The 12686-nt window shown below is 41.9% G+C and overlaps 3 protein-coding genes across 3 annotated transcripts; 2 read left to right on the top strand and 1 right to left on the bottom strand.

The window, feature by feature from the left end:
• Positions 1 to 8: 8 nt before the first annotated feature.
• On the top strand, positions 9 to 393 carry PYURF (PIGY upstream reading frame; the record flags this gene model as incomplete). The annotated part of the gene is made up of 2 exons (XM_009071553.1): positions 9 to 88; positions 255 to 393. Coding segments are annotated over 2 exons (219 nt in total), but the record flags the coding sequence as incomplete, so codon positions are not given.
• A 32-nt stretch (positions 394 to 425) lies between these two features.
• On the top strand, positions 426 to 656 carry PIGY (phosphatidylinositol glycan anchor biosynthesis, class Y). Its single transcript, XM_009071551.1, has one exon. The coding sequence runs from the start codon at positions 426 to 428 to the stop codon at positions 654 to 656; it is 231 nt and encodes a 76-aa protein (XP_009069799.1).
• A 1255-nt stretch (positions 657 to 1911) lies between these two features.
• On the bottom strand, positions 1912 to 10866 carry HERC3 (HECT and RLD domain containing E3 ubiquitin protein ligase 3; the record flags this gene model as incomplete). The annotated part of the gene is made up of 12 exons (XM_009071552.1): positions 1912 to 1965; positions 2908 to 3027; positions 4407 to 4502; positions 5614 to 5792; positions 6110 to 6293; positions 6463 to 6565; positions 7126 to 7185; positions 8399 to 8493; positions 8843 to 8862; positions 9180 to 9328; positions 10061 to 10191; positions 10775 to 10866. Coding segments are annotated over 12 exons (1283 nt in total), but the record flags the coding sequence as incomplete, so codon positions are not given.
• Between the last annotated feature and the right edge of the window lie 1820 nt (positions 10867 to 12686).

Raw genomic sequence — 12686 nt, 5'->3', positions numbered from 1 at the left:
CGGGACCGGGATCGGGATCGGGACCGGTGCGGCCGGAGCCTTCGCTGCTGCGGTTCCTGGTGTGCCCGCTTTCCAGGCGGCCGCTGAGGTGAGGAGCTGCCCGCAGAGCCGCGCTCGCTGCCCGCCCTGGGCCAGCTGCAGCCCCGACCCGAGCGAGAGCAGCTGCCGAGGGGCAAACCCAGGTTATTGACTCCTCCTTTTGGCTTGTTTGGGCTTTCTTTCCTCCTCCCTCCACCCCCGTCTTGCCTGGCCAGGTACGAAGAAGCTACCAACGAGCTCATTAACGAGGAGCTGGGCATTGCGTACCCCATCATCGACGGCATCCCGAACATGATTCCGCAGGTGGCCAGGATGACGCAGAAGGCCCCAGCCGAGGGCTCGGAGCAGCCCTGAGGAGCCCCGAGCCGCCGTGGTAACCGAGCCTGATGGCCAGAGGAGGCCTGCTGCCCTCCCTGCCCACGCTGACTGTGCTAGTTCCCCTCCTGTCCCTAGCTGGCTTGTTTTACTCGGCCAGCGTAGACGAAGCCTTCCCACGGGGCTGCACCAGCACAAACAACTTGTGTTTCTACAGTCTCCTCCTTCCTGTTACAATACCGGTTTATGTGTTCTTTCACCTGTGGACCTGGATGGGGATTAAGCTTTTTAGGCACAACTAGTGTGATGCATTTGCTAAATCCTGGGTTTCTCTAAACAATGGTTTGTTTAATCTCATCAGGTACTGCAGTTGATTTGAGAGAGCTCCCTTCTGTCACTAGTGACTGTCATAATTTTCCTAGTAGTATCTGGATCTCTATAAAGCAGCAGGCCATTGTTGCCTACTGCTCAGGCAGATAAGGAGGAAAACCAAGAAGCGTTAATTCCTTCTATTATATCCCTTTAAGAGGGTTGCATATTTGTAGTGGCAGTAATGAAAACCTAGGTGGAGACCATTTTCATGAGTAAGACTGTACCCTGATTGAAATAACTGATCTTAAATAATAAGCAAATAAAACATGCAGTGATATGAATCTGCCTTTGAGAGCTTTGTTTTTGTTTTAACTTGACATTTAACTTGTACTAAAATATATTGGTCTTATAGTCAGAAGAACATAAATTATTCTCATGTTTAATAACAAAATTTGAGACTTGAGTTAAATGAAGAAATTTCATGTATGATACCCATATCTGTATGTGCAGTAGCTGCTGCTTTTTTTTTAAAGAAAACGGCGTGTAAGTGACAGCACTGCAGAAAAGATGTACCTGTGCATTTGAGGGTTTTGTTAGAGTGGCTTCCAGCATATTCCAGTGTCTGCTTAGGAGATGTGTGTCCCTGTACTATATGTTGTGTCTGAGTGCCCAAATTTGACAGCCAAACTGGATCATTGTCATTAAATAGGCATCTCTTGAAAGGTTAGAGGAAAAGTAACTCCCAGTTGAGCAGAGGGTTTGGGAGCCAAGTCGACAGCTACAAATCTTTCCTCTCAGCACAATCTCCTGCTCAGTAGAGTGGAAACAGAAGATACCTCTCCTAAATCCTTCGGCCTTCTCTGTTTTCATTTACAGCAACACTAGAGAATGAGGTAACAGACCACTATGAGGGTGTCACATGCCAAGTTCTCAGCACTGTCTGCAAACGTCCTAACAGGTTACAGCAATAAAGGGGACAGGTTAATGCTACGATAATCTGTTATAAAGATTTCTGTGTTTTGCTACTGGGTGGTTGATATGGCAACACAAACACATTAATGTCTTTTACCTACTGAAAAATGCAGGAATGTAGCACCAAGTTGCAAATACTGCAGAGCTTAGTTTCTCTTAGTGGGATACTAACAGTGCAGTCAAATTTGTCAGGCTGCTACTGGGCAAATAAGGCTGTGATGCACAGTGTGAAAGGCAGTGCTTGTAAGAGGTGCATTCAAAGGCTGACTCTAGCTAAGTGCAGCTGTTTGTCAGAGCTTCATGTACAGTCAGTGGAGACTCTATAATCTAGAGGACAGTACAGAACACAAGCTTTACTGCCTCTGTAAATAAATGCCTCTCACTGTTGGTGTAGTGAGGAAGGGGGAAGGAAAGGTAGCACTAGGAGCTATTGTGAATCTCCTAAGTATACAGCAAGGAAAAGCTTTGAGAGCTCTGATCAGCAAGAAAGCTCACTTGAAAAGCACCAGAACTGGGTAATAGGGCACTGAGCTCAATAGTCCCTGCTGCACAGGCATGGTGCCAGACTTTGTGTTAGTGACAGACAGGGCATGTGTCCCTGAGCTGAGCTCTGCTCTGGGCAGGTGCCCTGTTGCCACATCAGCTACCCAATGGCTTTTGCAGGGCAGGGCTAGCATCATGATGAAAGGAAATACAACTGCTAGAACCCTTGGGTTTGTGTGGAAGCCACACATTAAAGACATATGGAGACAACAGCAGCATTATCATCATCTCTCTTGCTGGCACTATCCTTCCTTTCCCTTCAGACAGCCTTTCCAAGAGAAAAATGGCTTTTTGTGTCTGTGTTCCTTTCTGGCTGCTAAGGCTGGCTCCCCAGTCACCAGGCTTTTCATGTACAGCAAACCAGCATAGATTCTCTAAAGTCAGTCTAGCAGTAATAGTACTGGACTTTGACAATTACCGGTTTCCTGAGCAATCCTATTACATTGCCCCAGAGCAACCTCACAGAAAAAAAGCACTGCCACTTGCATTTTAACTTAAGCCAACAAAGCTTGATGGCTACCTGGAATAAGAATGTAACGTACTTCCCTCCAGATTTACTCTATACCACTTATCGAACACATTTCATAATAATTTGATGAGTAGTTCTTTTGTTGTATGCTCAGAGAATACTGAAACCCTTCTACCAGTACTTCAGTAACACTGAAAATCAAGAAGGACTGCAGCAAGGTATTTAGAGCTAACAAATAATACAATTTGGTATCTTACCCTTAACTTTTTCCTGAATTGCTGGGTTGAGGCGTATTTTAAATTGTCTCGTATGTCTTGCAGAAGGCGCTGTCTTGTGACCCGAAAATCCCAGCATTGCTGGATCCTTAAAAAGGGTATCTGAAGATTAAAGTAACAGTCTATTAGCAATGTGTTTATGTCTTCTGATTTGTAACAAAATTGGTCTCACCCACAGCACTCCAGGTCATGGACAGAACACTGCATTCAGTCCTGTGAACAGTAATCTTATTTTGCATGTCAAAGATGCATGGATAGTTGGTTAGCTTCCATAGGGCCATCTGAAATTACAAGGAAGAAAGGAAAAAAACATGTTGATTTTCTCTTGTGAACTCAGAGTTCAGGGGTACATGTGCAGGCTGAACTGCCAGTCTGTACCCTGGCAAACTCCTGGCTCTCAAACATGCCCTTGTGTGCATGAACACTCACTAACAGAGGTACACTTCCTAAAAGCAGCTTCTAAACACTTCTGTGAGTGAGAAACACTGGCAGAGAGCCATCTGACCTGTCTGTGCAGACATATGCTTGTTAGAGTGCCCCAAGAATGAAACATAAAGTGATATTAATAGCATCTTCCATAAATCAGCTAAACCAAATCACATAGTAAAATGTCCTGGATACCCAGGTTATGGTGCAGTGTTTTTGAAAACTGTTAGGTTTATTACCTGTAATACCAAAATTAGATACTGGTATAAACAAAATCTAATTCAAAGTGTTACACTTCCAGTATGATAAGGCAGCAACTTCAGGTAATGTCCTACTTGGCTTTTGATGCTGTGGTGTTTCTCAAACCTCCTCCTCTGCTCTGGTTAGTTGGCAGAAAATTGGTACATTAGCAAACAAAGTTTATGAAAGAATTAGGCAGTTGCCCTATTAGTTCCAGCCAAGTTGCCAGAAAACTACATTTTTTGCCTAAGGAAGTCTCTACTATCTGCATTTCCATTTCATGCTGCTTCCTGTGACACTGACTGCATTTCTTACCTAATTTTCACTCCTTCATGTCATCCAGAAATGAACCATTTCACAGATTATTTTTTATTACCGCAGCTTTGTTTTAAGATGTAAGTAAATTGAAATGCTCAATAGGGTTTCTAAATAAAAGTCTAAAGAGACTTCACAATGCTTCTATTAATTAAACATAATAAAATCCAGAGTAACAAGAAGTATAGCAACCATCCCTCGTGGTCCTATTTCACATTGAGTAGTAGCTCAGAGCAAACAGAGCTGCCTAAGATGCCAGAGGACAGCTCCAGTTCTCAGAACTGGGAGTCATCTCAGGAAAGGCACTACTGTAGCTGCTAAAATACTGGGACAGTAAAGGGTTTGCATAATTTAGAGCAGCTGGAGGACTAGAGAAAATGCTTTGTCTTTGAGATGTATTGGGCAAGAGTCTAGAATAGACTTTCATACAGATACTGACTATTTAAACAAAAGAGAAAAGAAAAGAGTGATTCACACTGAGGGTAAGAGTGTATACTTACTTCAATATTAAAGAACTGACATAAGATGATAACCTCTTTTACTGTAGGCACATAAAAGGTATTCTCTTGTACTCTGAAACCAGTTCTGGAGTTCACCTGCATTGATACATGCAATATGTCAGCAGATCTAGTGATCTGTCCATCTGTGGCAGGACAGGACTGACAGGGCATTCTGCAGAAAGAGCTGAGACCTTGCACAGAGGTGAAAGCATAGAAGTGCGATGAGTAGCACAGTGCTCCACGGTGAGAAGTGTCAGAGAGTCATGCATAAACTAGCAGGAGAGCACTTTTCATTTACAATGAAGATACCTTAACAGGACTCATTCAGGAAAGGCGTCTTTAAGTGTCTTTCATGTTGCAGAACAATCTGCAGTTCCCTATTCATGTTCATACTTGTTGCCTGGCAAAGATATGATTTTGGGGAGGGACAGTGAACATGTAGAGCTGTTCTACATGTTGGAATCAATTACAGACGACTAGGACTGCTGCATTTTTGAGTTTATTCATCTGGATAAATACAGAATCAAGACTCTAAACTTTGAAGCCCAGATCTGCATCCTCAGCCAAAAGGATATTCAAGTCGGAGCAAAATTTAACAGCTCTATCTGATTTATACCGTGTGCTTGAGCTCTTGACTTTCCTAAACTTTGAACATCTCAGCAGGAGAAAGGGTGGCTGTCAAGAAGAACACAGTTACTACCCCCTTTCTTCCTCTTGTTCATATGCAGCGAAAGGGGCTCTAATACTGTTGTCCCAGAGAAATTTCTCAGCTAACAGGCTCTTAAAGCATCACACAATGTTACTGTGGCAGCCACAGTGTGTCTAGCAGGTAGGTTGTCTTTTAAATGCTGTGAGCAGTTACTAGGGGGAGGGATCACCAGCAGAAAGGGGAATGGCCATTTTACATAATAGAAACCACATCTCTGTAGACATCAATCTATGCAGCCTCACTGAAAGCATGCAGGGGCCAGAGGCTATCACATGCTTTAGCTCTTGATTTCTACAGAGGGTCAGACAGACTTGTGCAGGATTCCTTCAAAGTTATGATAGTGTAGAGCCAAAGGGATTCCTAAAGCAATGTCAAATGACAAGGCCACATGTTTCCTTGTAAGATGGATACCCAGAGGATTCAACAAGTAAGAAGGATTAAAATACTCTAAGCCATATTGATACATCCTGTTTAGTGAGGGTCCAAGTACTTTCTCACCTGGTAAAGCATCTGCAGTATTTGCAGAGGCACCGTTTCATCTGGGTACAGGTCAAAGAGGAATGTTGACAAGCTTGTGACTCTCCTAATAAATTGAGACAGGTTTTCCTGGGAAACCCTCCTATACAGAATGACCAGCTCCTTGAAAAAGGATGTTTCTAGATTTGACCACAAGCATGCTGTAAAGAAAACATCTAGTGAGGTCATAGGTAATATGCAAATCACTGCAATTTGTGGATGAAGCTGCATTTTCTCTTTATCAAATGAACTAAACAAAAAAAATGCTTAATTTTGCACTACAAAAATCTGTAAACAATGAATAGAATTTTTTTATTCTTGTGTCTTGCTGCATAGTCCCCACCGTTCTACATCTATCGAAAGCAATTCTTCCAGGCTGAACTCTGGAACACATTAGATCAGCTATACTAACTCTTGTTCTGCAGCAGAAAATGACCAAGCATTTAAAACATTCAGTTTTATCATCATAAAACCCTACCAAGAGTTTGCAGGTCCTTTAGCTGGAGCTTCATGATGGCCTGTGCTAGAAGCCTCAGAGAACAGTAAGACCGTTCATCCTTCCCCTGCAGAATGAAAGGCAAGATCAAGTAGACTCTGAAATTTTCAGGTGAGATGGGAGAGGAAGACAATGAAGGCAGTAAGTTCTCAATCTCATTTTGCACCTTCAGAAGCAAAAACAAAAAAAAAAAAAAAAAAAAAAGAAAAAAGACAAGGGTTAAAATGCAATTATGTTTTGTCAAAGTAATTAGGTTGACACAAAATTCCTAAATTTCACACACAAATCCAGAGTTCTTTGGTATCTGTGTAGTAATCCTTATATCAAATCCATACCTCCTGGAAGACTTCTGGCTTCTTGCTGATCTTCTTATAAAAACATTTCACTTCTGATATGTCTACACCTGAGACTTCTTTGGAAGTTTTGAAATGTTTGTCTCTATCACAAAGGAAAAAAGAGAACATGAACTTATGTGAGAAGCTGTTTTTTGTTACAGACTGAATCATGAAGTATTGTAACACCAGAAAAAAGGTAGAAAGTTCAGCCCTAGCTCCAGGGGGTATAATTCCATCTGTTCTAAGAAGACAGACAACACAGGTCACTGTTTTGTGACCTGATTAATATCTTGTCTTCCTGTCCTGTGTGGCTGTGAACTACTAATGATAGGCTTCATGTATATCACCCTAAAATGACTTTCACTTCAGTGCCTGGAGGAGCTATTATGGATCCTTTAAGAGCTATAATATTGCCTAAAGGGATTATCATCATCTGTCAAATATCACTATAGCAAAATCTTCAAAGAATGTGAGCTTCTGTAGTAAAGTTCAATGGGAGTGGGGGTATAAAAAGCTCAATTTTAGCTTGGACCTTGAAAAAGACAGATTTGCTTCTTGCAAATTCAGTTATGACTAATCTTTTCTGCATATGTGACCTAAAATAACACTTTCTGGTGAGTTCACATGCAGCCAATATAATCTGCCTAAGTCAGTGCACGCTACCTTTTCTCCAGGAAGCTTCCGTTGATGCAGGCCTCGGATGAAAAGATCAGTTTGATATTCCTGATAGTAAAAAACAAACCAAAGTCAATCTTTTCAGCTGCAGGTTTTTAACTCTGAAAGAACAAAACCCATGTGTACGAGTGTGTCTGCACCTGACCACACAAAACTTTTCTTAGCACCAATTCATTGTCAGTGATATAGAAGACATTGTAGTTGAGAAGTTAGTGATCTCTGGCAAGCCACCTCTGCTCTCCTGGGCTTTGTAAGGGACCCTGCTCAAGTGCCTCATGCCAGCCAGTGTTGAGGCTGGTGGGTGTTATCATGGAGTTATTTTCTCCTGAGAGGTTGGGACATTATCTGGTTTTGTTTGTTATGCAAAATAAAAGGCACTGCAGCAAGGGAGAGAAGAGTAATCCCTTCATGGATAGGATCTTGGTAGCATGTAGAGGGAACAATCCATCAGGGTATCAATTTACTGCTGCACAAAAGCTGGGTTCCCAGCATCTGAGGGGATGTTAGACTTAGTCACTACCTGTATTCCTAGTTCTGTTCTTTTAAAAGCAGCTAATTTATCAAGCAATTTGTTGTCAGACCCTTCCTATTGAGATTTGGAAAGAACCCTCTTGCTTTCACCCTCTCAACAACCACCTTCCATGTGACCCAAACTGTACTAAAAATGGTCAGGGAAACATTTAGTTCCAAATTAGCCAAGATTTTAAAATGCTCAAAATCAGCAGCTAGAGTCAGACTTGCCCAAAGGAAATAACCTCCCATGCAAGACCTGAAAAAAGACTGCATAATCATAATTCTCAGACATAAGTGTATCCTTACTGCTTTTGAAAATGGGTAATTAAAGATGGGATTGCTAATTTTTAAATGCTGACACAGACAAAACATTCCAGTTTGGGTACTATGGATTATGATTTTTGCACAAGGCCTCAGCCTGCAGGCAGAATCTTTCACTGATTTAACTTGCCAGCTCTTCATCAACTTAACAACTGTTCTGTGCAAAAAGAAGAGGACAGGCTTCTGAAGCTAGATAGTATATCTGCTCTGTTTCTGTGAAAGGATTATCAAAGGGCTGTTGTGTATAACATGTATTTCTCCCATGCAAAAAAAGGTGATAAATACTGGGACAAGATTGTGTCTTGGCTAAATTCTTGAACAACAGTTCCTACATAACAGAATCTCCAAAGAATAATAATTTTGAGAGAAAATCATGCAGCAGGGGAAAAAACCCTAACCAAACCCAAACAGCAGGCTTCTGACTTACTTTTTTATACCTTCCCAATGTTTAGAACTGGAATTAGAAATCCATGCATCCACTTCTTTATCCTCCAGAGTGGCAGTTCCATTCAAATAGGAATTCTGTGTGAAATGCATGAAAACACTGACAAGATTACAGGTCTAGCGGATGGGATTCTTTTGTTTCAAGCCAATCATTACAAGAAGATTTGTGTGTAAGTGTGAACAAATTAATGGTCACCCAGCATGCTCCAGATGCATTAACCACAGAAGATATATAATTGCAAGACAAGTTAGTTTCTAGGTAAGCAGTTAAAAATGCAATAGACATATATGAACTTGGAGTGCTAAAAACAGGATGGAAAATCCAAATGTTTCCAGCAGTAAAATCAGAAACTGTGATCAAATGTGCACATACCTTGTTTTTGCAAAGAAAAAAACTGTGCTTTACTCCTGCAATAATTTTAATTACCTTTTGTGATGTGTTCTTTTCTGTGAAAGAATAAAAAAATTTTAAAAGGAATATTTGAAGCGACAGTCATTATCTTCTGAGAGTTCAGTGCACAAATATGGAACAGTAGAAAACCCCCCCAGATAGTAGTTAAGCATCTAAAAGTCTAAAAGTTGATTCTATGTGGCCATTACCCATGATGGTAAATCAAGCAGCAAATTCATCATAGAATTTGTTGGGATGACCAAGCAAGCATGAGCTATAATATCTGCCTGTCAGTGTAAACATGAAATGATGAAAGCACACATCACCCCAGAAAAAACAAATACAGATTTTATACATCTGCAATGGTCATTACTCTGCCAGGATTTTCCAGTTTTCACTGGTGCATTGATGGGAAGTGGTATCAACCGATTAGGATTCCTCTCATCTCGCAGCTGTCCTTCATCATCAGAACCAAACAAATAGAGTTTGTCCAAGGAGGCAACATAGGCCAGGGTGTACTGTCTGTTCAGGAAAAATAATAGTTATAATAAGCAAAAATCCACTGTGCAAGTCAGAATAAAATTTACAGATATATTTTTAGAGTAGAGAGCTGAGGCTTGTCTTTAAAAGTCCTGACAGTCCAGACACAGAACCTCTTTAACCAAAGTCTTAGAACTCTTCATTGCATAGACATTCATCAATAAAGAAATGTATAGACTCAGATTTTCTACACTATCCTCTAACATTAGTGATTTACCTTGGTTCCACAACCAAAAATAGTGTTATGCTTTGCTAGCTTCACATCCTTCCATTTTTAAAAGCACAGCTTCTGTGTTGCTGAGCCCAGGTTAGCTGACAGAAGACTTTTTCTGGCCTAGTTCCAGAAAGACAGAGTGAAATAGCGTATTTATCACTGCTCTTCAATTCTTGCTAAGGATCCACCAGTTTATCAATGTCGATGGGAAGTCAGTGACATTCCTGACACAGGCTTTTGACAGTCTTTTGCCCTTTGGAACCCAGTACACCCTTTGTTTACTAAAAGAGCAAAATACCAAGAACTTCTGGTGGTTTTTGCAGCCCTCTCCCTCTGCTCACCATGGGCTGAGGGTTCTGTTCTCAATGGGGCAGTGGACCATATTTTGACATTGCTGACCTACTGGGATATGGGGATCTTGGCGACTCCCCTCCCTACCGTTTTTCAGTGATTCCCCTAAGAACTTGATTGTAGAAGACATGTTATTGGCACTTTCCCACCTGCCACAGGCAATCTGTGAAACCCTTGCTCCCCACAGCTCGGCCACCACACGAGGCATGAGTTCATTCCAGGTGGAGTTGTGACCAAGCTGGCCAGCCCCTCCTGCTCCAAAGGTGCACACCAACCCCTCCTTGAGGATGAAGAAACAAACAACAGGATCACTGCATTATTAACAACATTCAAATGCTCATCACCAAGAGCGAGAGCCAGCAAGACACAACACTTTATATGGGACTTGATTCAAACACAGGCAGGGTTTGCTTCGCCATCAAGCCTAATCTTGCACTGTAATATCCAAATCATTTAACTCCTGATAAAAGCAATTTAACTCCTGAGAACAACTTCCTGTTGCTTAAGAATTTTACCTGTATGAGTAAACTCTAGTGAATTAGCTATTGTTCATATTTTCTGAAGCCCACAATATGCTATAAAAAAAAAGAAAATATTTTTATAAAGTACTAAGAATTGAACTGCACCTCTTTGCCCCAGGAATCCCATTCACCATATCCCTCCAAATGTTTGCAAGCAGGTGATTGGAATCTTGAGAAAAAGCCAGTTTTCCCAATAGCTTAGTTAACATCCCTTTGGAGGGTCACCTTCAGACTCAGATGGAAGCAGGCATTACCATCCCAATTTCTCCATACTGATTTTTAGCAATATATCTTATCTCACAAAGTAAGGTCTCAGATGCTGACTTTTCATTTCAGGCTCACCTTGGAGAGAACTGCAGTATGATCTGCCCCACATGAGATAAATACAGTCTTCCAATGCTCTAAAGCTCCAACGTATGATGGGCTGTTTCTGTCTGGAAAGAAGACAGCACTGCTAAAGTGAAATAGTATAAGGGAGGGGTCTCATATACAGAAAAATTTAGAAAGTGGGGTTAAGCGCTTTTCAGTCCTCTCTTACAGCAGTTCATGTAATTACAACTTGGTTTGGGCTGGTTTTCCCTTCACTATAATATATGCTTTCTCATAATGCTTGGTCTTTTTCACAGTATTTTATTTTCATTTACATTCAGTCACAAACAAAATGCAGTACTTTCATGCCTGCTTGACAAAAAGTATTTGGTTTCAAAATATCAGCTTCTCAAGGGTGTGGACTCATTCAGATTAGATTCTGCTGACTTCAGGTTCTGTCTGGCTAGGGCAACTCTGCTCTAGCCTTCCTGGTTTGAAGACAATGGGTCATTTTAATTCTTCTCTCACTTTGTGTTTACAGAGAAGACAAAAAAGTATAAAATTTAATTTCTTTCATGCAAGAATTCTGGGGAGAGAATGGGTCTAGAAACAAAACTTTAGGACCTGTGAGGTTTTAAGAGCACACACTATCCAGTTAGGCACATAAAATGACTGCAAGTTCTCTATAGAAATACAATCCCTAAAGCCCTTGCTTCTGCATGCCTAGCTTCATCAGGAAACAAAAAACATATCTAGATATCTGCATATCGTGCAGCAGGAAAGCTATGACACAGTTGCCATCACAGAAATGTGGTGGGATGACTCACACAACTGGAGTGCTGCCATGGATGGTTACAAGCTCTTCAGAAGGGATAGGCAAGGTAGGAGGGGTGGAGGGGTGGCTCTATATGTCAGAGTCTCTTGACTCTGTGGAGCTTGAGGTCAGTAGCAACAAGGTTGAGTGCCTGTGGATCAGAATCAGGGGGAAGGCCAACAAGGCTGACATCTTGGTGGGAGTCTGTTACAGACCACCCAATCAGGATGATGAGGGTGATGATTTATTCTACAGGCAGCTGGTGGATGTCTCAAAATCACCAGCTCTTGTTTCTGTGGGTGACTTTAACCTGCTAGATGTCTGCCAGATGTCTGCTGGAAATTCAACACACCAGAGAAAAGGCAGTCTAAGAGGCTCCTTGAGTGCATAGAGGACAATTTCCTACTTCAGCTGGTAGATAAGCCTACTACGGGTGGGGCCCTGCTCTACCTGCTGTTCACAAACGGAGAAGGGCTGGTGGGAGATGTGGTGGTTGGAGGCCATTTGGGGTACAGTGACCATGAAATTAAAGAGTTTTCGATATTCAGGGATGCAAGAATGGCCATCAATAAAACTTCTACCCTGGACATGTGAAGAGCAGACTTTGGCTTGCTCAAAAGTCTGGTTCAAAGTGTAGCCTGGGAAACAGCCCTTGGAAACAAAGGGGTTCAGGAGGGATGGACATGCTTCAAGAAGGAAGCATTGAAGGTGCAGGAGCAGCTGTCCCGGTGTGCCGTAAGGTGAGCTGGCGGGGAAGGCAGCTGGCCTGGCTGGATTTTTTTGGAACAGGGAGACTTTGGAGGAAATTATGGAAAAAAGAGAGCTTGCCAACTCTGGAAAAAAGGGCAGGCTACTCAAGAAGAGTTCATGAATGTAGTCAGGTCATGTAGGAAGACAATTAGAGAGACAAAGGCAGACAAAATCTGGCCACTTCTGTCAGGGATAATAAAAAGTGTTTCTATAAATACATCAATGGCAAAAGGAAGGGCAAGGAAACCCTTCATTCCTTGTTGGATGTGGGAGGGAACAGAGACACCAGAGACGAGAAAAAGGCTGAAGTACTTAACACCTTCTTTGCCTCAGTTTTCAATAGTAGTCAGGACTACTGGCCTCTAGAGCTGATAGACAGAG

Source organism: Acanthisitta chloris, unplaced genomic scaffold (genome assembly GCF_000695815.1).
Source record: "Acanthisitta chloris isolate BGI_N310 unplaced genomic scaffold, ASM69581v1 scaffold39693, whole genome shotgun sequence".
NCBI classification, from domain to species: Eukaryota; Metazoa; Chordata; class Aves; order Passeriformes; family Acanthisittidae; genus Acanthisitta; species Acanthisitta chloris.
This window is presented reverse-complemented; position numbering and strand designations above follow the sequence as displayed.

Bases quoted from the DNA above. Each gene is read 5' to 3' on its own strand.
- PIGY (XM_009071551.1), top strand. From the start codon at position 426: ATGGCCAGAGGAGGCCTGCTGCCCTCCCTGCCCACGCTGACTGTGCTA.